Consider the following 23,815-nt stretch of genomic DNA (forward strand, 5'->3'; position numbering starts at 1 on the left):
CAGAAGTAAAGAGACCTTAAGGGTAGTCTCAAGACATGACCCGAGGAGCAGAGGGAGCACTTTGCTGGCACAGGGAGGAAGGGACCAGAAGGTGCTCTCAGCACTGCTGGGCTGTGGCCAGCGGCCCAGCCACTCCTCTCCATAGCAGGGAGGAACCCCCTGGACCGCCGCCACTCAGGCTCCTTCACCGTCTGACTTCTGGGCCTTGTTCGGCAGACAAGGGGAACTTGTTAGGAAGGAAAAGTGTTAGTGGTTCACTAGTGAAGTTGTTTGGACAGCCATGAAGCCCCTAGACAAGACTCTCATCTCAGAATTTTTTTTTACACTTAGTACCAATTAAATGACCATTAGTACAAAAGAATGCTTCTAGATCTTTCTTCTCCTTTAGTAGCATACTTCCCCTACCCATTTAAAAACAAGAACACTTACCTATGTAGCTGAGTAAGACCGGGAGGAAGATCAAGCCGTGGGTGGCTCCCAGTAAGACCATAGCCAAATACATCCTGAAGTAAAATATCTGGAAAATCTGAGATTTGGCAAAGGCCAATACCACAATCCCTCCAAATTTTGTTAGTGTGATTCCACTGAACACCTGAAAGAAGAGATGGGGTTTAGAAAGCACTTACCAACCTACTCTAATTCCACATTTCCTCACACACTGATTTCTGGATGGGCAAGGCCCAAAGCAATGGGGGTGGGGGTTGAACCCCAGTCTTCAGAGTTAATAAGCATTACATTATACCTGAAATTGATTTGCTGCTTATGGGCCTGGAAAAACAAAAGGTGTAAGGGTAAATAAAATCTGTGTATGCTGCATAGACACTGGGTTCTGTCTTTAAACAGATTTCCTTGTATTTTTTAGGTGAAAGCGATTGAGTATCTAAAATTATTACAAAAGTGTTAGTTGTTCTCTGTAACAGTATTTTCTAGGCCGGCAAACTAACTGGCTGATAGGCTAAAGCAGGCTGTGGAGCTGACCTAAGAAGACTCTGGGCTTGAACTATAAATTGCACCGTGGGCTCTGAGTGTGACGGCTCCCTCGCTTGTCAACACATGGCTGGCCTGTGTCTTACATGGAAAGGCCTTCCGGTCCTCAAATCAAACTTCTCGGTTCTTCTCCTGCCTGTCTACAAAGATTTGCCAATGGAAACAGTTATAAAGAATTTCAGGATGTAGCTATTTCGTGAAATGCCCGAAAACTTACCCTTGGTTGTTCTTAAAGGATTCAAATTCTGTTCTCCCTACTGAATTTTACAGCTGCCGAGAAGCACTCAGTTGACGAGCTGGGCACTTTATGTGGAAATGGCTACCCCGGCTACTTACAGAACTGCCCATGTGAGCGAGCGCCTCTTCTGCCCGTTGTGCACGGCTGCCCTTCATGCTCACCGTGAATGCTCTCGTTATGTGGCTGCAGAACTCCACGGAAATGCCACAGCTCTGGAAAAAAGTGCTTCCGTTACATCCTTTTGTGGTTGAAAATCCTAAGAAAGCAGGCCCTCTTCTCCCACGATCTACGGTTCGCAGGGCATCCCAGGTAGCTCAGGAGCCTGAAGCATCCCCTTTAACTTTGTGTATACCAATCTCCTATCACACCAACTGAAGCTGTACCAGGCAACTCGTGAGATCCTCAAGGCCCAGCACCCAGAGCTCCAGTTTTCTATAGCGAATTTGCCTGTTTTAAGGGAACTTGCTGAACCCACGTTACCCCCACCCTCCGAGAGCCAGCACGCGATCACCAGATTTGCTTTAGTCAGGCCTCACTGCTGTTCCCCCCGCCCCAAACAGTTCATATTTTAAGTACAGACACACTTTGTTTTAATGCTTTCTCAAATGCTCACATCTTCAAGACGATTAAATAGCACCTGACAATTGCATGGGAAGCAAAAGGTACTGTTAAGAATTCCATCAGGAAGGAGTTTTTCTAAATAAAAAGTGAACATCTTGTCATCAGGCTATAAGCGTTTTTGCAAACGCTTCAGAGTAAGAAATTAAAGGCAAAATACCCTCGCAACACTACAAAGTCCCATTTTCAATGTCCTAAGCACCTCCCACATCCTCACTCCATCTAGCAGCCATCCTGTTTGTCCAAGAACAGGAACTGGCCTTGGTCTTTTACCCCAAGAACTAGTTCATAGAAGGGACACAGGAGTTATGGACTGAGTGGACCAGGACTCACCATAACCAAGTTGACCAAGGAAACTGCATTCAGACTGATGCCCCACAGCCACATGACGCCAAACATGTTGACCAAGATCATAGCGATGGTGATACACATGATCACTGCAGACCACAGATCACAGCCCAGGAGAATCACGGTCACCAAGAAGATGGCTCCCAGGGACACGCCGAGGTTAAAGATCGTGTCATCAATAATGGTCAAGTACTGTTCGTAGAAGACATAGAACACACTGGAGAAGAGAGAAGCAGGTTCTGTCACAGCTCATTCTTGTTCTGGAAGCTCTACCTTTCATGCTGCCACTACTGCAAAACTGAAACCACTCTGAGACACATCCCATTCATAAACTGCCCCCGTCTGTGCGAGACTCCTCTACAGTAATTCTAGCGAACTTTTGATTGCCCACTGACACCCAAGAAGGGCCTAATAATGACCCAAAATGTGTACTGTATATGTCCATAAGCCCAACCTATTCTGCTTCGTAGGTATTTACAGAGTATTTCATGGTATTTTGAAAAACCAAGTCCTGATCTATCCTGAGAATTCCCTCAAGTCAAATAGGGTCTATGCAGGGCCTCAGCAGAAAATGCTTTTTGGGAAAAGGTAACCAGCTCTTCTCTGTAATTGGGACATCCTATTTGGGCACTTCCTCAATGGAAAAACAGGCTGTCCTGTCAGGAACAGGTCGGAACTCTTTAAGTGAGATCAGAGGCACGGGGAAAAATCACTTGTTTCTTCTACTTTTCCATATTTTCCAAATTCAGTATCTCCTAACATACTCTCTTAGTAAGGAAAACACCCAAACAAAAAAGAAAAGCCTCCATAAAGGCACCGTCCCAGGTAATCAGCAGTCGGGGATACCCAGCAGTTGTGACCAGGAACGGCAGCTCAGCCCTCTCTGTGAAGTCTGGTCCCCAGGTACTGTGCCCTCCCGCTCGGGTGCCATCTTAGAGTATGTCTTTTTCAGAGTGTGAGCTCTAGCCCAGAGACAGAGCTTTGCATGTCCAGCACGCAGACCTCGGTGGGTGCTGTAGATCCTGGCCCTCTTCACCCAGATGCTACTTCCCTTGATGCACTGTGCTTGTGTTCATGATGGAGAAGGTGTCAGAATGAAAGCCAAGTATCAAAATCCCACCAAGGGAGCCCCCAGGGTGTGGGCTCTAACCTATGACACCCTCACTTAGAAAATTCACACTACCTGTATGGGAACACACGGTAATTACTTCCTTCAAGGCCCATGGTTTTGGTGATGTTACTGGCGATGAGGTTGGCTTTTCTCATGGCGTCAGTAAAGTCAGCAGACGTCTGAAGCACGGTGTGGTAGGTCATGAAGTAAGTGGCTCCGACACCCGTGTCATTGCCGAGGATGTTAACTGCCGAACTGTAAGCAGCATGTCCCCTAAGAGAAGACTCGGTGGCGTCAGAACAGCCACACCTTGTACGGGATCTGCAGATCCTGAGCACTCAAGGCTAAGTGAAATCATCTGACCCTGGGCTCAAAGGTCGGGCCAAATGTCAAGTTCAGGGACGGGAAGGCCCCTTGAAAGGGAACGAGGAAGGTTTTAGCTTGTTCTCTTGCACACTGGCTTTTCTTTACTGCTCTTGGTTGTTCTGGTGCACAGGTGCTATTATTTCTCTATCTGGTTTGCTCACAACCAAACGTGCTTTCATATGGTGTTTGCGCAGCAGCGTTGTGTTAACAGGAGGCGGGAAAGGAAGGGCCCCGGAGTTGGTGGCCAGAAGACTGGTTTCAGCCGTGCCATGTGTTGGCCACAGAACCCTGGGCAAAGTTACTGAATCTGGGCTGTGGTGTCCTCTGTGAACAGGTGTACTGCCACCTACTCCCAGGGCTGTGTGATGAGCCACTGAAATAAGTGAGGAGCCTGGCACGCTACTGGCACACAGGAGGCTCCCTTAAGTGGTGGCTGCTGCCCTCCTAAAAGCTGAATGTACTTGGATTTGTTTTATGTAGGCCAAGGCCTTCAGTCTGCGAGCAGACCAAGCTGCAAGACTCATTCTTATTTTTAGACACAGTACCGACTATAGGTATCAAAGCAGACATGACACACATGACCAACTGATGGGATTCTGGTCAATTACACATTCTTAGGAAAAACAGGGTTTACCTAACATACCTGTGGACACTCATCTTCCTCCTACAAAAGGTTCTGAATCACCCCACCCCAGACTTCCAGCCATCTTCCCTCTTTCTGGGCCCAGACAAGCTGCTTCCATGGGTCACTGGCCGCATGGCAAGACAGGGGAGTGAGACACCCCATAACATCATGTCCAGACAGGCTGGTGAGAAGAATGGTGGGGCTACAAGAACCTAAACCTTAACCCAGGGTGGCATGCCAAGCAGAGATGCTGTCCCCAACACCCACAGACACAACTAAACACACTCTGAGATGCCACATGCTCCTGCTCCCCTTCTGCCCTGCTGGACACCTGCACAGGGTTCTGCACCCATCCGTGCAGCCAGGGGGGCCAGGACACAGGAGAGGAAGGAACAAACACTCGAGCCAGGGTAAACTAGTTGAAAATGAGGAGGAGTTTTCTTTAAATGTGTTTTAGGTTTCTCTGCTTTCACAGAAGGATCGGGACAGGGCAGGGAGGGGGAGAGAAGAGACCTTTCCCACGTGACTGCTTCGACGCCAGCCCTCCGCCAGCTGTCCAGTGCACAGCAACGGGAGGCAGGCACGTATCTGAGTGGCTCAGTGGCACTTACCCTTTGCCGCACTTGGGGTTCGGGTTATCAGAAAGGAACATGGGCAGGAATCTCATGAAGTCTCCACCTTGAGGCCTCTGTTTGCCCTCCTGGGTGAGGGGCCTGCAGCGGATGCAGGCAGGGTCAACCACTAGCATAAGCACAGAGGAGGGGCCAAGGTCAGAAGATTAGTCTCCAGATTTTGAAACGTTTAAAGACACTGATAAAGAAATGAGGGGGAATTCTTCTCCTGAATCTTTTTCCAGATCCAAAAGCTTCCAGCACAGATGATTTTCATAGTCTAATAAATCTGAGATCCCATCTTCACCTGAGGCAGCCTGTACACACTTTCTTCCCCGAAGCAGGTTTCCCACTTCGAGGATAACCTCAGCTGGTGTTCTCAGAGTCCAAAGCTTCCATGTTTTTATCAAGAAAATTCTAGGACAACTTCAACACTCCTAACAAAACTGTAGGGCAACAGTGGTAACGAAGGGGAGCACATCTGTGAGACATTATGGCCAGACACCTATCATAAGATGCCCCTGCCCGGGCCCTGCTTAGCCCGCAGCCCCGTGGTGGGAGGTGGGAGAGAATGAACACAACCCCCTTCAGAGACCATGGCTGAGGGAAGGGATGGTGACGAAAGCTATGAGACCTGGCACTGGCAGATATGTAAGTATAACCCGAGGTGAAGTACAAATTCGCTTCAGATTATGTCAAAAGTCTTCAGAGAAAAGGGAAAGATTTGGAAAAGGAGATGAAAGTACCTGAAGCATTGCAGAACCGATCGGTGCTGTTGTAGACTCTACAGCAAGAAGACTGAGGTTTGACCCAATCAAAGTAATCGTCGATCCAGGAAGAGGGAGCAAAGCCTATTCGGGTACTAACGAAAAGGAGGGGAGATGTTACTGACTTGCTCCACAGGCAGGAAGTCTTTAGATTCAGTCCTTTTTCTGAAACCTAACTTCTTTTTCTAGATTTTACACTGCTGCCCAGTCAAAAGACACGTTTCATTACCACTTAATGGAAAATACTGCGGAATATGAATTGGTAAATTAGTCCTTTAAAAGCTTTTGCTCAGGTAAAGCTAGAGTTAGCAGGATTTGGAACAATGAATTTTCTAAGCAAATCCATTTGCAGTGAGAAATTTCAGGCCCGCGCGGACTCTGGCCGCTTCCACTACAGTACGAGACGACCGGGTGGTACTGACTAGCTGTCTAGCTGCGCCGCGTTGAATATCTGCTGCACCAGGGAGTCGTTATTGCAGCCCATGCCTCCGCACACCATGTTCTGCCCTTTCAGAGAGGTGTAGTCATGCCCTTCCTCCAGGACAAAGTACACAGGTGGACCTGCATGCAGGTATTTGAGGGACTTGAAATAATCCATCACGTAGGAGTCCTGAAAAAAGCATCAAAGAACAGGACAGAGGATGAATGCTCTGATGATGCTGTAGTGAGGTGATGATCGCTAAGGATCAGGAGAGCACCGGATGCTGCTGGTCGACAGGCCCCCAGCTCAGATTCGGGGTTTCCTACCCAGCCAGCTCCCTTTTGCTCACCCTCCCTGCACCCCAGGAGCTCCCGTGGCTGGCCCGCCCTCAGGAGGGCACCTTACAAGGTAAAAGACTTGCTGCTCGCCTTCTCTGGCTCGCCAGTGGGCTGCCTGAGAGTTCAAACGCTAAGACAACTCCCACGGGCACAGCTTTCTCCTAACATGGGAGAGCCTGTCCGCACTTGCATTTCGAAGCAGGCATTAGCTTGAAATAACTGCAGGCAAGTTCTGAAAAATTTGTTCACACCACTGGCATAACAAGATAAAAGAGAAAGCATCTTACATCTGGCATTGAAAGAGACTGATCCAATCCGATTTCCACTTTGTTCAGGACTGCAACACTGAATGACAGGACACCCACAAATACCGCTATCTGAAATGAAAAGTGAGTTATAAGACAGTGATTGCTTAGTGTATTAGAACGTAAGAACACAAAATCTTAAAACACATAAAAAACAGGACTTTCTCAACTGAAAAGTTTAAGCGACATGGTAAGTAGAGAGAAGGGGTAGTGGCTGAGATCATACTCTCTAGAGTCAAACTACCTGGGTTCAAATCCCGGCTCCATCACTTATGAGCTGAGTGACCCTGGGGAAGTCACTTAACCTCTCTTTTAGCTTCTATTTCCTCATCAGTAAAATAGGAAAAATAAAAGATGTATAACATAAGATAGTTTTGTGGATTAAATGAGAAAATCTGGGGTAATCCAGATTTTAGCATAATGCCCAATATGAAGTGTTCGATAAATGTTAAGTGTTACTTTACCATTACTGGAGACTAATTTATGTGCTTTTAGTAGAGAAGTGATAGATTTTCACTGTTGGCTACATCCAGTACATAAACTACAAAAAGCTCTTGCATGGTTGCTGGGGACTAGGGATAGTGGGTGTGGGGAGGGCTGTGTGTGACTCTATACAGAGGCAGCCTGAGGGAGAGTGTTGTGGCAGAGCAGTTCTGTATATCGACTGCAGTGGTGGTTACGTGAATCTGCACGTGTGATAAAATGACTTAGAACTGGACACACACTGTGCCAATGTCAAATTCCTGGTTTTGACATTGAACTACAACTATGTAAGACCACAGGAAGAAACTGGGCCCTCTCTGTACTATCTTTGCAACTTTCTATGAATGTATAATTATATCAAAATAAAAACTTGCTTATGTTGACTGCTAAAAGCTAGCTAGAAAAATATTTTATATGTTTGTACACATTTGCTTTTGGATATATACTTAGCAGCTGTCAGAGTCCCCTTCCCAAGCAGATTTTTTTTTTTAAGTTTATTTATTTATTTTGAGAGAGAGAGTGAACAGAGGGAGGGGCAGAGAGAGCAGGAGAGAATCCCAAGCAGGCTCCACACTGTCCGCACAGAACCTGACTCGAGGCTCGATCTCACAAACTGTGAGATCATGACCTAAACAGAAATCAAGGGTCAGACGCTTAATCAAGTGAGCCCAAGGGCCCTGCAAGCCGATTTCTTAGAATGCATGTGACAGATCTATTTTGGGAAGGAAAACCACGAACTCCTACCACAATTGGTCTCATCCAGTCCTTAAGCAGAAGTGGAGAATAGGAGTGCTTGAAGAGCCGAAACAAGCAGCTCTCTGAAGCCTGGACACTGGTTCCATCTTCAGAGCCTCTGACACAGCAAAGAACATCCAGACGGTTTTTCTGAGAGGACGAAGAGGAACAAAGGTCACACTCTCCGGCTGCTTCAGTCAGATTCTAGACTCTAATTAGGAGACTGTGATCCTGTTAACTTACCTCTTGACGCTTAATGTCTAACCCCAAGAGACTCACGAAACAGGTAATCTGAAGAAGGAAGTCGATGAGGACTGCCATCCCGGCAAACAGAGAGAAGGTGTGAACAGCCGGCATCTTTGACAGCGCTCCTGCAGGGGTGAGAAGCTGCCACGTCACGGCCCCTGCAGCACAGGACTCTGTGCAAGTCTTACGCTGCTGTGGGCTGGGCTGTGTCAGGAGCCAGAACAGGCTGTAGCCATGAGAAGGCCCTTGCCCCCCAACACCGCCACAGAGGAACGCCGCTGAAGTCTGTGGCTGTCACACCACAACTGGAAACAGACCACAAGTCCAATGTTTTTGCAAAATGGGGTCAGCATCAGAACCACTTAGCGAGTTAAAAATGTGGGTTCCTATGCTCTAACCCTATCTTACTTAATCGGGACAGTGGGAATTCATACCCAATTCAGTTGTATTTAAGAGGCTCTCCAGGCAAAGCTATGCACATTAAACTTTTGGAACCGCCAACATGGGTCATTTCTTACAGTACCTTCTATGCTTCACTCTATAGAGAGGCAGTATTTCTATTCTGCTATTACATCAACAATGTTAGTCTCCCACTTCTGTCACAATCAGCTGAGGGCACTCCAAGTCAGAGGTACTAGGTTAATACCCAGGAACTGCAAACTGGCAGCCCAGAGGCCAGATGTATCCTGTGTGGCCCACACTAGATCAATCCATCTTAGGATAAAAAGCTGTTTCTTAAAATAAGTAGCCAGTATTTAACAAAATACTTTTGGTCTTACACAAAAATCTAGATTCACAGCTTTGCTTTAAAAAAAAAAAAGAAGAAGAAAAGAAAAGAAAAGAAAAGAAAAGAAAAGAAAAGAAAAGAAAAACAAAAACAAAATTAGATTCAGCGCCACTGGGCCAGCAACATGTAGACCTGTGCACTCTGTGTGCCACAACCTCTACTGCTCTTACTGTCCCCACAAAGTCACTCCAGCCTTGAGGCACAGTGTCTATTACCATCACACTTGTGCTGGTTTTCTGCTAAAAAAGGTAAAAAGAGAAAATAATTTGTTGCACCTATATCCATCAAGAGGAAGCATAAGGGCCACGGGCGTCAAAGCGCGTTGCTTTGTGGAAATGACGAACAGCATATGAGCGCGTCTGATTTGAAAGATGGCTACCTTTGGTGACCCTACAACAAACAGCCCCATGTAAGGTGACTGAGTAGCCAAAGGAAGCATTTCCATTTGTGACCCACAAATTGTGTCTCTCTCTGGACTTGTGGGGCAATTCTAATCCAGCCTCCTCCTCAGAAGATGCACTCAGTTTTCTCGTTCTACTGTTACTGCACACCAGACATGGGGGCAGGCCGCCCTGCCAGTGAGGCTGGCTGGTGATGTCTCCATATGAAAGAAACATGGGAGCGCTGGTTTTTGCTGCAGCTGATTCTCCCTGTATGAGGCGCGGCCCATACAGCGCTCCCCCAGTGCTCTGTAGGCACAGAGGCAGAAGGCTGTCTGGTAGAACATGGGCAAACTCCCTGCAGGCCAACACCTGTGGACTCTGCATGGAATGCTACGCGGCTCTGTGAGAATGCCCTTTTCAAAGATCAACACTGGCCATGGGAGACAAAAAGAGGAGCAACAGAGGAGTTCCAGGTATCTGTCATCCCAGACCTCAACATCGACACTGTCCTGAAACAACAGGAGGAAGAGGACGCTTCCAAAATGATACCCCAGATACTGCCAGCAAATTTTCCCGTGGTCTGCTCTGCGCTTTCCAGTCATGGAATAAAGCTCAAACAAGGAAGCAGCCCAGATCCTTCTATTCCCAGGCTCAGAAAACTGTAGGATTGGTAGAATTCAAAGAGTGATTACCTAAGAAAAATGCTACAGCCTCTGAAAAGGATGACAGGAACATACTAGGAGCCACTTCTCCTAGGACCCTGCCCAGCTGCTGATCCAGAGTTTCTCCGTGAAGACGTTCATCTCGCTTAAAAAAACAAAACGCAAAACAAGGGATGTTAAAATTTCTAAATAACGATGCCACCTCTTTGCTTCTTTGTTGCTTTGTGTTAACTCATTGGTAAATAAGAATGATTAGCAGCTTCTATTTATTGTACATAAATTTGTATGGGAGACCCACACTTGTCATGATAATTCATCCAGGTATTACTAAACCCCTTTGCTAGGTAACAGGGGAGAAGCTCAAGGCAAGACTGGATCATCTTATCAGGAAAATACATGGAATGCAGGCTGCAGGTGGCTGGACCATTTAAAGACACTCTTACATGCCAATGAGTCTCCAAGTAAGGGGACCGGGACAGAATAAATTGACCGAGACCATTTTCTCCATCAGTGGCATCTCTGGCAAATCTTTGATTCTTCTACACTATTGGAGAACCATTTTAATAACAGGCATGTCCAAAATACTTTCCACAAGCGCAAGAGCCCTTTTTACATACATATTTAAAACATGAATTTTCACTTTATATATCTAAATCACCAACCAAAGAGAAGGGTGAACTTCTTGGTCTCGAAATGTCCCAAACGAGCCATGGACACCAATCGGCAACACAGAGAAAAGGAGCCAAAGCCTCCTCATTGTCCACCCTCACAAATACTCTGCATGGAACTGCAGAGCCATTAATGGAGCCCAGTTTTTGGTCAGATGCCCAGCTCTGTGAGACAATGAAAATATACCTGGTAGGTCTGGACCAGAATGAAGATGTTGTCCACCCCAACAGCCAGCACCAGGAATGGGATGACTTCGATCACAATGAGGGTGAGGGGGATCCCAATGTAGCTAAAGATGCCCAACGAGCACGCCACTGAGCTCAACACAATGAGGATCCCCGCGATGCCGAGGGAGATTTTAGAGTCCACCTGGGACATGCGACAAAGACACAAACTGTCAGCGTATCATTTGTCCTATGACTAAAAGGTCCTCGTGTTTTACCTCTTTTTGGTATAGCTGATTTGGAGTTAAAAGTCCTGAGTTTGAGAGAAGAAATGAAAAATATTCTAGGTCTTCCCTAGCAATGTTTTATAAGCAACCATTCTTAGCTGATGGTGTGGACAAATTAGAAAAAACTGGATTATGGGAAATAAATTGTAAGTTTAAAATAAACCAAAGGCTTGGACCTGGAGAAAATAGCCGCAGGAAACAGAAATGTTACATACGATTAAAACACAGGGGAATGTACACTAGTTTTGAACAAAATGAGTTATGATTAAGTAGAGGCAAAAAATGACATCATGCAATGCATCACCATTTCTCTCCAGCACAGACACACACACACACACACACCACTTACTAGAAGCCTGCTACAGCTTTTGATGTGCCCCAAGGCTATGGAAATGTACAGAAACATGATGGCATAGCTGATTATAACAGTGAAAATATCACCGTTACTTTCACGATTTAGTTCATCTTCAATACTTCGCTCAGTAGTGAAAGAAATGGTCAGATTTGGATTCTTGTAGTTTTTCACAAAATTAATAAACCTAAAGAGTGAGCAAATTTTATATTTTTAGTTAAAGCTTAGTGACAGCTAAGTGAGACACTTCTTCCCAACTTCTATGACACAAAAATCATGTCTACTTAACCTATGCCCACATTAGGATTTTCTACACGCTGGAGACTAGAAGGTGAGACACCCCCAGAGTACAAATTTCCAGACACGCTGAAGTTTCTACCACTTGAATCAAGTTTAGAACAAATTTATTTTATTTATTTATTTATTTTTAATCATTTTTTGAGAGAAAGAGCATGAGTGGGGGAGGGACAGAGAGAGAGGGAGACACAGACTCTGAAGCAGGCTTCAGGCTCTGAGCTGTCAGCACAGAGCCTGACATGGGGCTTGAACTCATGAACCATGAGATCATGACCTGGCCAAAGTCAGACGCTTAACCAACTGAGCCACCCAGGCACCCCTAGAACAAGTTCAAAAGTTGGTCCGTGGGTTTGGCTTTGGTAGCACATATACTAAAACTGGAATGAACAAGAAAAGATGAGCATGGCCCCTGAGCAAAGCTGACAAATTCGTGAAGTGTTTGTTTAAAAAAAAAAAAAAAAAAAAAAAAAAAAAGTTGGTTCATGGTCTCCTTTCTTTTTCACTAAAAAAGATTCCTAACCAAAGCATACTATAATAAAGACATACGCTCATGGAACAAACTTTTAAAAGCTGATTTACAGATTCAATGCCATCCCTATGAGCCCCAGCTGACTTCTTCATAGAAAGATAAGCTGATTCTACTATTCGCATGGAACTGCAGGGTGCCCAGAAGAGCCAAACCCTTCTTTTTCAAAGAAGGACAAAGGAGGAGGATACACACTTGTTGATTTCACACTTTCTACAAAACAACAGTAGTCACGAGAGTGTGGTATCAGCACAAAGACAGACATAAAAATCAAAGATCAGAGGAATACAACTAAGAGTCTAGAAATAATCCAGGTATCCATGGTCACCTAATTTTTGACAAGATGGCAAGACTACCCAATGAGAGAAAGCATAATCTTTTCAACAAATGGTCTGGGACAACTGGATAGCAACATGCAAAAAAGAATGAAATTAGATTCTTCCTCATGTTAACATGAAAAAATTAACTCAAATGGATCAAAGACCTAAAGGTGAGAACTAAATATATAAAACTCTGGGGGCACCTGGGTGGCTCAGTCTGTTAAGTGTCCGACTTTAGCTTAGGTCATGATCTCACGGTCCGTGAGTTCGAGCCCCACACGTTGGGCTCTGTGCTGACAGCTCAGAGCCTGGAGCCTGCTTCGGATTCTTGGTCTCCCTCTCTCTTTGCCCCTCCCCCGCTTGTGCTGTCTCTCTCTCAAAAGTAAACATAAATAAACATAATAAATAAACAAAGTATAAAACTCTCCAAATAACACACAGGCATAAATCTCCATGTCCTTGGATTGGGCAATGGTTCCTCAGATACGACACTGAGAGTATGAGCAACAAAAAACTAGAAAAACTAGACTTCAAAACTAAAAACTTGTGCTTCAACAGACACCACCAAGAAAGCAAAACAAGCCAAAGAATGGGAGTAAATACCCGGAAATCATGTAGCTGATGGCGGCCTTGTAGAATATGTAAGAATTCTTACAATTTAATAATAAAAATACAAATAATCCAGCTAAAGACAGGCAAAGGATAGGAATAGACATTTCTCGAAGGAAGTTATACAAATGGCCAATAAGCACCAAAACGGATGCTTTAAATCATTAGCCTTCAGGGAAATGCAAATCAAAACTGCAACGAAATACCAATTCACACCCACTACGACAGCTAGAATCAAAAGGTCAGCTAACAAATGTTGGGGAGGACGTGGGGAAATTAGAACCCTCATACACTGCTGGTGGAATGTAAAATGGTGCAGCCACCAGGGAAAGCACTCTGGCAGTTCTTCAAAGAGTCACCATATGACCCAGAAATTCTACTCCTAGTTATATATCCAAGAGAAATGAAACCATAGAAGCTCACAGAAAAATCTGTAGATGGATGTCTACAGCAATATTATTCATAATGGCCAAAAAGGTAGTAACAACCCAAATGTGTATCAAATGATAAGTGGATAAAAATGTGGTATATCCATAGGATGAAACATTATGCAGCCATAAAAAGGAATGAGGTACTGATACATGTTACAACTTGAATGAACCTTAGAAACACACTAAGTGAAAGAAGCCAGACACAGAAGTCCATATATACGCTTCCATTCATATAAAAATCCAGAATACAAAAATGTATGGAGACAGAAATGAGATTAATGTTTGCACAGGGCCGGGATGTGGGAAGCTGACGGTGACAGGTGGGAGTGATAGCCAAAGGATTAGGGGGCTTCTTTTTGAGATTAAAAAAAAAAATTCTAAAATTCACTGTGGTGACAGTTGCAGGTATCTGTGAATACACGAAAAGCTACTGAATTACACAGTTTAAATGGGTGAAATGTATGGCATAGGATTTATATTCCAACAAAGTTATTTAAAAAAAGCAGTGAAAGGCATAGAGTCAAAAACCCGTTCTCTGTTCCTATTCTTTAGGGGTTATAAACATAGTCAACAATTTCCCGGACCCCTTGCTTGATATTTTTTCTAGGGATGGGTATTTTTTCTACCATGGATAGCATATATTTGCCTGACCACGTTGATTGCAGCTTTTGTGTCCTCCATCTGGAACCATTTACTTACCCATCTTTAATGACTGCGTGATTTTCTACCATGTGTGTCCCCTACTAATGTACACCCAGCTTGCTCCTGGTGTTCACTATGAGAAAAGGGTGCAGGGAACATTTCTACATATATGCTTTTGCATTCCTGTGCAGGGATACAGATTCAAACAATGTTTACAGATACACCGATTTTTTTTCCTTAACATCATTAGTACCAAGTGAAAAAAATGACATAATTTAGACCCGATGTTGGTTATTAACTGAGCTGACTGTGGTTTAAGTGCATTCTGTTAGCGTCCAGCTCCCCACACAACAAAGAGAGCAACTCACTCTTTTTCCCAGACCTGGGCCTTCTGGAGCCTCTCTGTATCATTATAGTAATTATTGACAGGAAAGGTAATCACAAGGGCTGTGGCATTATTGTAATTTTGATCTGAAAAGGAAAAATGTGACATTAAGAAGATAACAAGTGTGCAGAAAATTAGACACGAGGGAAAATTACATGACAGCCAGGTAACTGATTTCTCACAGGTGCTGTAGACTGTACTCTAAAAACAAATCACAAGTTCACTGACGTGTCTATGTAGCTCAGTTAATAAATAAAAAGGATGCTGTATCTGGTATAGACAGAGATTAACTCAGGAAGGGTAACTCCTTTAACTAAATAGCACGTGTGTGGTAAAAATTTCCATCAGAGCAAAAAGGTTTTCATTGTCTCTCCTTCCTCAATCCTTAGTTCTCCTCCCCACACTGTGGCCATCTGAACTATTTCCTAGAGATACTCCACACATGCACAAGCAAACACCTGTATTCTTCCCTTTCCTTCTTAGTCACACAAATAGCAGCACGCTGTTCTGCACATTACATTTTTAATTGATCTCTTGGAGATGGCTCCATTTTAGGACATAAAGAGCTTCCTTATTCTTTTTTCTACTGTATCATATTTTCTAGTGTAATTTAACCAATCTCCAATTGATGGACATTTTTGCAATCTTTAAAATTATGAACAAAAATACTACAAAGAATAATCTGATATTTTTCACGTGTAACAACATACACATTTGCAGAATCAAATCTTACAAGTACAAGTAATGAATCAAAAAGTATGTGCAATTCTAACTTTGATAAATTCCTCCAAAATGCCCTCCAAAGAGGCTATCCTGTTTTTCCATTTCTTTACGTAGCAAAATATCTACTGAGACCCTGCTTTGTGCCAGGCATTATTTTAGGTACTATGGATATATACCAGTGAACGAAAGAGAGGAAAACCCTGCATTCCTGGAGCTTGCATTCTATTCTAGGAACCATATACACTTCCAGTAACACTGGGGTCCTCTGCACCCCACATTGTTTTATCAAACTCTTATGTCTTGCCCCCTCATTAGGGGGAAAGATTGAAGTGAGATGCATTTCACTATCTAGGAGTGAGGTTGAGCATTTCCCCCATATAATTAACAGCCATTTGTATTTCCTTTGTTAACTTTCATATGGCTTTGGCCACTTTTCTTTTGGGTTGTTAAACTTTTCTTTTTTTCACAAGAGCCTTCATATATATTTATATATAATTTTTTTTTTTTAGTTTATTTATTTTTGAGAGAGAGCACAAGTGAGGGAGGGGCAGAGAGAGAGAGAGAGAGAATCCAAAGCAGGCTCCAGACTCCAGACTATCAGAGCAGAGTCCAACACATGGCTCAAACTCACAAACTGTGAGATCATGACCTGAGCCAAAGTCATACGCTTAACCAACTGAGCCAACTGAGCTGCCCAGGCACCCCCGCCCAGAGCCCTTCATATATTAAGGGCACACTATCTGTTATGTATACTGGTTTTTCCCCGTCTAGTTTGTTGCTTGCTTTTTCTTTTTAACTTTATGGTGTTAAAGTTTTTTTTATGGTTTTTGTTTTTTTTTTTAAACTTTTTTAATGTGTATTTATTTTTGAGACAGAGACAGAGCATGAACGGGGGAGGGTCAGAGAGAGAGGGAGACACAGAATCTGAAACAGGCTCCAGGCTCTGAGCTGTCAGCACAGAGCCCGACACGGGGCTTGAACTCACGGACTGCGAGATCATGACCTGAGCCGAAGTCGGACGCTTAACCGACTGAGCCACCCAGGCGCCCCGAGAAACACTTTTTAAAAAATGTTTATTTATTAACTGATGGAGGGGGAGGAGTAGAGAGAGAATCTCAGGTAGGATCTGTGCTGTCAGTGCAGGGAGACTCGATCTCACTAACTATGAGATTGCGACCTGAGCTGAAATTAAGAGTCAGATGCTTAACTGCCTGAGTCACCCAGGTGCCCCAGAATTTTAAATTCTTACATAGTCAAACTCATTAATGTTTCCTTTTGTGGCTTCTGGGTTTTGTGTCTTGCTTAGAAATGCCTTCTCCATTTAAAAATTATCAAAAAAATTCTTCCTGTATCTTCTTCTAGATCTTTAATAAGTTTCACTTCTTGTATTTCTTCCATTTAATAACTTTCCCTCCTTATATAGCTGAAGTTTTTTTTGGATGGAAGGAATGAGGTATGAGATCAAATTTAATTTTGACGGCTATGGCTTGCCAATTGGTGACTCTATCTTTTCCCCACTAATTAGAAATGCCATTATATGAGGCGAGGAAAATTTAAATATAGATACAACTTCTCCCCTCCCACTGGCGAGGAGAACAACATCTATTTGACCTCTTCTGTGGGCGGGAGGAAAACCTGTTGAACTGCCTATTTTGGCTTTGGACGCCAAAGGTGTTACCTGAATCGTTACCCCATCATACCTGGTACAGTCTGTTCTAAGGTGCTACTGGAACCAGTAAAGAGCAAACCAATCACTCCTCCCCCTACAAGAGTGTCTCAATCCTCAACTAACTGGTTGAGGAGGAAGAACCAGATCAACTTTGCTTCTTTTTCCCCACATCCCACATATCATCTCTCCATGAACACTTTGACACTGAACAATGAGTTACGTGGAAATGAACTACTGCATGACTCTGGGGAAAAGTCTTTAGCTTTCGACAGCTTCCCAGAATGTGACCTTAAGAAGGCTAACCCCATCCACTTCTTTTACATCCAGAGCAAAACCCAAAGCCAAAGCCCAAAGAGAGAATGTACTTGGGATTTAAGATAGGGAATTCATAAGACTGTTCAAGTTATGAAATCTTCATAATCAGCACCTGTTAGTGACAGAACCAAAACTACTTTACCTAATAGGAAAAGAGGAAGCTCCTCTTACTTACCATCATAGCCTCCTAACACAAGCCACGGGAACACTGGCCCACCGAATGTACCCAGGCAAGGATCATGGAGCAAACTGGTATCGTTCAGAGAGGCAGGAGCCCTGAGAAGTGTAGAAAACAACTCCCAGTTACAACAAGCCTCAAGACATCACAGAGACCTAAACATCTGCATGACAAACAGTTAAAGAGGCCGATTATATCCTAAGCATGATATGGGCTCTGTGCATTATTCCTCAGGTGAATAATGCAGTTCAGCACTTGCCTTTGGGAGCTCAGAACCACTGAGTGAGAGACAGGCAAAAAGAGCACGATGTGGTCATTATCGCTCAGGGCAAGGTGCACGTGGGAAGGGATGTCACACGGTACATGGAGCACTAATAGAGGAAACTGCCACCGAATGAGCGAGAACGGGTACATGGGAGAAGAGAGCAACAGGATGGCAGTGTGAGGAACCACACCAAGTCCTGTCTACAGCAGGAGGCACCCACAAAGGGGAGGACTTCAGAGGGAAGGGATGGGGCTGGAAAGAGGGAGGGACAGACAATTAAAAAAAAGGGTGTCATACACTGTTTTACAAAGAGAATTCGGGTGGCAAAGCAGAAGAAGGGTCTGGATATGGGAAAGAAAGGGGAGGAAGAGCCCTCAGACCAGTCAGGAGGTCTGTGCAAGGGCCCAGACGAGGGTAGTGCAGTGGAGGAACCAGCATCTCAGGACACATCCTAAGCCAGAACTCTGCTGGGCACTTGTTCAGATTCTCACATATAACCCGAACCATGGCCCTTCTGAGCCCACAGCTGATGGGCTCAGACCCTAAGGGGTCAGATCCCCTGCTTGGAGCAAACAGGCTACGTGGACACAGCCAGAGGCCAAGTCCCATTGTCCCATACATCGGGCTTGGGAGCTCATCCAGAAGGTTAAAATCCATAAGAATTATGTGAGGCAGGTAAGGATGGGGAAGGATGCAGATACAGCCTCAAGCTGACACAGGTGCCATCACACGACACGGGGGTATGGGGACAGTAGATCTGTGCTTGGTTCTGGGTGCACCGGGTGTGCCGTTCCTGCAGGACCTCTAGGGCAGAAGCCCACGTAGAGCTGGAGGGTAAGGAGGGAGGTGAGAGCGGGAGACACAGAAGGGCAACCACGCAGCACACAGAGCCACACATAGGAGCGAAATGGCCCAAGGAGCGCTTCTGCACTGATCTGAACCACACCCTGCCTCAGACTAAACACAAGCCTTACGCACCTCCCTCCCTGTCAAAATTTTGTTGACTTTCATTTTGTAAGACCGGAAGTAAACAGCTTTTTCCTTTAAATATAAAAACCGAACAAGTTTCACTTTTTTTTCCAGTTGTCAAATTGCCCATGGCCACCCTATACCATCCACCCTGTGGAGAATGGGAGTGCCCTTACTGTTTTACAGGGAGAGCTCAGATTTTTAGAGGCGAGCTCCTTGAAACAGAGCAAACCGGGCTTAATCGGCTGAAGAGTCACACCCCAGTAGCCTAAGTAGAACTGAAGGCCACCAAACCAGACCAGATATCAAAGTAGCTGGCTCCTGAGATGGGGTTAGCTGACAGCACACTCAAAAGTGACAAGGAATAATTTCTCTGTCCCTGCAATGACAAAACAGCCACGGTGATTGTCTGGCTGAACACCGGTCTCCAGGCCGGGTCAGGGCCTGCAGGGACAGCAGGCCCACCAGTGCAGACTGCTCTCCCTGCTAGGGGCACAGGTCACCAAAGCACAGATGCTCTGTGACCAGTGCACATGACAAATGCCGCCTGCCCAGCTAGACGTGCCTCCAGCGGGAAGCAGATTCAGTGCTCTCCAATCTGAACTGCACACCAATCCTGCCCTCACTTCTCAAGGGGACACTGCATTTTCAAAAACAATCTGACATCGTGGTAGTTTATAGTTGCAAGACCAGAAAAAGCACTGGAGGCTTCTATTCTTGTACTGTGAGACCAGTGGCGGTGTGGCATGTGGTTTCCAAATCAGGCATGAGTGAAAGGCCGTTCCTCGATTATACATCATGAATGCTCCATGAGCGCTCCCACCCCAGGGCCTTTGTGCTTGCTGCCTGTCTACTCGGAACACTTTTCCCTCCGATAATCACAGGCTCCCTCCTTTCCTTTCTGTCTGTGCAGGTCTCCACTCTACCTAAAGTAGCACGCCCCCACTGCCCTCCATCTCCTCGTCGGGCTTAATTTCTCCAGAGCTCTCCTCTCCACCTGGCATCAGGGCAGGTATCTATTCGTTGTCGGTCTCCCTCCATCAGAGCATGCGCTTCGCAGGGCAGGTCCCGCTGCTTGCTCACGGCTAGGCCTCTGGCACCTACAACTGTGTGCAGCAACAGCAAGTGCTCGCGGGCTGGTGGGCCGAATGAGGACCGTCTCCCGCCACGTACCGTACACAGTATAGCAAGTGCGTGTGGTAATCTGCATACACAAAGAAGTCATCTCCTATTTCATGGTCCAGCATGGAATGGCTGTTCTGGAAGTAATTTAACACGCTCAGAATGGTGCAGTTCTTGTTATAGGGTGAGAGGGGGGCCACGCAGATGTCTTGAAGTGTCACAGTCTCATTGTTATAAGATGCAGTGATATTTTCGATGGCAGTTTGTAAGTCAAGAACCTGAAAGAAGATTTTAAAAATAAACAAACCCAGAAACACATTGGATTTCTCTCAGATTGTGACTGTTATTGCCCTGACAGGTGAGAAGATAAAAAGTATTTGCAGAGGGGCGTCTGGGTGGCTCAGTCGGTTAAGTGTCCGAGTTTGGCTCAGGTCATGAATCTCACAGGCTCAGGGGTCCAAGCCTGCATGAGGCTCTGTGCTGACAGCTCAGAGCCTGGAGCCTACTTAGGATTCTGTCTCCCTTCCTCTCCATCCCTCCCCCACTCATTCTCGCTCTCTCAAAAATAAAATAAACATTAAAAAAAAATTTTTTTAAAGTTATTTGCGGAAAATCCTTCCTCACACAAGGGAGAGGACTAAGACGTGCTATGGTAAAATATCTGATGACACCAAAGGCCCACTCTTAAAAGACAGCAGCTGGGATGGAGACCCTCCTGAGAGGTGTCCAGAGAGACAGGGAGGCGACCCCAATACCAGGACAGATCTCAGGGCAGGATACATGCACATCTCGCATTCTGCCCTTCTGCAGCAATAACAACAGGGCCGCAGAGGGGAGACCGGGGCAATCTGCCTGGTTCTCTCGACACACCCTCTTACTAACAAAATACCACCTACTGCCTTGTGCTATACTAGGATTATTTATGTATATCCCTGGGGTTCCCAACAGAGACTACATTCCTGGAGGTAAATGACTACGTTGTGCTTCTTTTGCAACAAGCTGAGAAAAAGAAACACAGGGTTACTCAGTGGAGAAAAGATTTTGTTCATGTCTTGAGACCATTTTGATGTTTTTCAAGATACCAGACTTTCTGTAGGCAAGAGCAATATTTAAAGGAAAAATCATGCGATTGAGCAACTGTTCATTAAAAAAATAGGCAGGATGCCAATTATTCACAGAGTTCTCCAGGTCAAGTGTGACAAGGGAGAACGGGAAGGGTTAAAGGCCTCTGTAAGAGAATGGGATGGATCTCATTCCGAATGCACCTCCTACCAAACGCAGGCCGGGGGCCTACCTTCCGGAAATGACAAATTCATTCCTGCAGCGGCAGACCAGCAGTAGCTCCTGCCTCGGTCCCCAGCACAGTGTTAGAGAGGCTTCATTCCTTTGGGTCCTGGCACATTACTTTTCAATTGCCAAGGGAAAAATTTAATAAGTTCCTAAGTAAATTATAAATACATTCTGCTTCAACAGAGAAATGCTCCTCTCAGTTTCAAGAAGCAAGACCTGCCATATGAAGGAAATATAAAAGCAGTCTACAGTAAAATTTTCAGGAAGTTCAACATCCACCATTCGCTTTCTTGAAAAGTAAATGAAAAGCATCTTTACCTTTTTACTGTTGAAATTTTCAAGATATACCGCCACATTCAGCCCCAACCCCATGTCAAGTAGAACTGGTCAATATGTCAAAGCCAGAAAACAAACCACCCGGCTTCCCAGAACGGATTTCTGCTCACAGCACGTTACCTGGTGCAAGATCGCAAGGTCAAGCGGAGGTCCGAAGGGCACATCGGATCCTGAGGGGTACGGCTGGTAAGTGTGTGCACTGGTGTGGGGGGCCTGGATGATGAGCTGCTCCGTGCGGAAGAAAGGCCCAAAGTGTGTGTCAAAGTACTCTTTCTCGAGGCGCGCCTGGCTGCTGGGAGCTGACCACAGGTCAACTGGATTGGTCGTGACCCGCACAAACACCAGGCCTGAAGAACAGGCGGCAATGAAGGCCAGGGAGAAGATGATGATGGGGCCCGGGTTTCGGACGCAGAAAGAGCCCCACTGTGAGAAGAGCCGCCTCAGATAGCCCTCAAATGCCGCACCAAGCGCGTCGCAGCAGGACGCCTCCCCTGGAAGAGCGGGAGAGGAAGGGAGGGTGGAGGTTAAGAGCCAAGCCATTCCTGAAAGTCGGAACAGGGAAAGCGTTAGCTACTACCACAGGGGCTGGGAATAGTGTCCGCACAGGGATGGCACAAGATCCGCCTCCCTCCCGTCGCACACCCTCAGCACCTATCTGCTCAGGAAGCCACCTTCCTTGCCTGCCCACGGTGATGGCGCCTACCACCCACCCCACAGAGGAGCGATGCTCACACAAAAGCAAAGTTCTCTGAGCACTCTGTCCAAGGCACTTCCCATCCACCTTTGTGGCTATGCCTGCCCCTTCACAGCTCTTACCCCAGTCCCTAATTATCCTCGGTTCCGATCTGCCACCCTGACTAGACTGCTACTACCACAAGGGCAAAGACCTGTCTGTGTTGGTCACGGCCATGTCCTCGACACCAGCACAGTGTCTGTCCCAGAACAGCGCATCAACATTTTCTGAGGAAACGTGCACTCATGCAAACATAATCCTAACCATTTGAGTACAACAGTGCCTACCTCTGTCATTGGCATTTACAGAGAAAGCTATGTTGCTATCAATGGGGGTGTACTCGGAGACAAAATAGCGTTTTCTGAAAAACAAAAGCACATAAGCAGTATTAGTGGATATTTGACGTGATGAGGCTGTTCCTCTGATAGTCCTGTAGACACTATTAAAAGCTCACTTCTTCATCCTATTTCCTTCTTGCCTAATCGCCTCCTTCTTCCCCCAGGTTCCCTTGCTCTAGGTCGTCCTGCTCACCAGTCTCAGGAGAAAATTTAAGACGGTATTAAAAACAAGTTGATAAAGGGTAATTTCACCTTGCAGCCTTCATTTAGATTTAAAACTTCAGGTCCTTTAGAAACACAGTGAGCACTAGGGCGACTGGGTGGCTCAGTTAAGCGTCCGACTTTGGCTCAGGTCATGACTTCACGGTTCATGAGTGCGAGCCCTGAGTCGGGCTCTGTGCTGACAGCTCGGAGCCTGGAGCCTGCTTCGGATTCTGTGTCTCTCTCTCTCTCTGCCCCTCCCCCCGCTCACGCTGTCTCTCAGTGAACACAGTGAACACTGCTGTGCAGCAGCAATGGGCACACCTGGCGCCTGGAGCATCACTCTAACATCAGTCTCCAATACAAGGAACCAGGGATCCTTGCAGAAGAGGTGGATTCCAGGGCTGGCGCGGGGAAAATACCAGATGAGCCTGGAGCATTTTGTGATTCCAGGAAATAAGAAAGGCGAGGGCACGTTAAAAAACAAAACAAAAACAAAAAACAGAGGCGTAGGGACCATGATGTAAATGTAATTGAATAAGTAAGTAGAGCAAGAGGGATAACGGTCTATACAGAATAAGTGTAATTAGTAAATGAAGAAGAAATGAGGGAACTATAAAATCAACAATCATCACTAGGCAAACACCACAGTAGTAGCTGCAGATAAGATCCCCCAGTGGAGGCTAAAATCAGGGGGTGACAGCTTTAGGAGAAACAAGGTATTAGAGTTCTGACCCATCTCTCCTAAGATATCTATCAATTCCAAAGGGAGAAACAGGGAAGATGGCGGCGTAGGAGGACGCGGGGCTCACAGCGCGTCCTGCCGATCACTTAGATTCCACCTACACCTGCCTAAAGAACCCAGAAAACCGCCAGAGGATTAGCAGAAGGGAGTCTCCGGAGTCAAGCGCAGACGAGAGGCCCACGGAAGAGGGTAGGAAGGGCGGCGAGGCGGTGCGCGCT

The 23,815-nt window shown here is 45.7% G+C and overlaps 1 protein-coding gene and 1 pseudogene across 2 annotated transcripts in view; one reads left to right on the plus strand and one right to left on the minus strand.

Moving 5' to 3' along the window:
- The window catches only part of NPC1 (NPC intracellular cholesterol transporter 1), a 59,715-nt gene that overhangs the window by 1,041 nt on the left and 34,859 nt on the right, over positions 1-23,815 (minus strand). The window contains exons 7-24 of one of the 2 annotated variants that reach the window (XM_060613452.3): positions 22,601-22,674; positions 21,701-22,071; positions 20,006-20,232; positions 17,596-17,696; positions 14,697-14,799; positions 11,501-11,690; positions 10,887-11,069; positions 10,062-10,176; positions 8,197-8,324; positions 7,963-8,103; positions 6,718-6,807; positions 6,094-6,281; positions 5,651-5,766; positions 4,905-5,034; positions 3,375-3,575; positions 2,177-2,408; positions 1,324-1,437; positions 430-592 (exon numbers count right to left, since the gene is read on the minus strand). In XM_060613452.3, coding sequence (XP_060469435.1) covers positions 430-592; positions 1,324-1,437; positions 2,177-2,408; positions 3,375-3,575; positions 4,905-5,034; positions 5,651-5,766; positions 6,094-6,281; positions 6,718-6,807; positions 7,963-8,103; positions 8,197-8,324; positions 10,062-10,176; positions 10,887-11,069; positions 11,501-11,690; positions 14,697-14,799; positions 17,596-17,696; positions 20,006-20,232; positions 21,701-22,071; positions 22,601-22,674 — 2,867 coding nt within the window. Of the gene's footprint in view, positions 1-429; positions 593-1,323; positions 1,438-2,176; positions 2,409-3,374; positions 3,576-4,904; positions 5,035-5,650; positions 5,767-6,093; positions 6,282-6,717; positions 6,808-7,962; positions 8,104-8,196; positions 8,325-10,061; positions 10,177-10,886; positions 11,070-11,500; positions 11,691-14,696; positions 14,800-17,595; positions 17,697-20,005; positions 20,233-21,700; positions 22,123-22,600; positions 22,675-23,815 lie in introns of both variants that reach the window. The other variant, XM_060613451.3, reaches the window with a different exon arrangement.
- On the plus strand, positions 12,147-12,245 carry LOC132666141 (U6 spliceosomal RNA; annotated as a pseudogene).

Source organism: Panthera onca, chromosome D3 (assembly GCF_046562875.1).
Source record: "Panthera onca isolate mPanOnc1 chromosome D3, mPanOnc1 haplotype 2, whole genome shotgun sequence".
NCBI lineage: Eukaryota > Metazoa > Chordata > Mammalia > Carnivora > Felidae > Panthera > Panthera onca.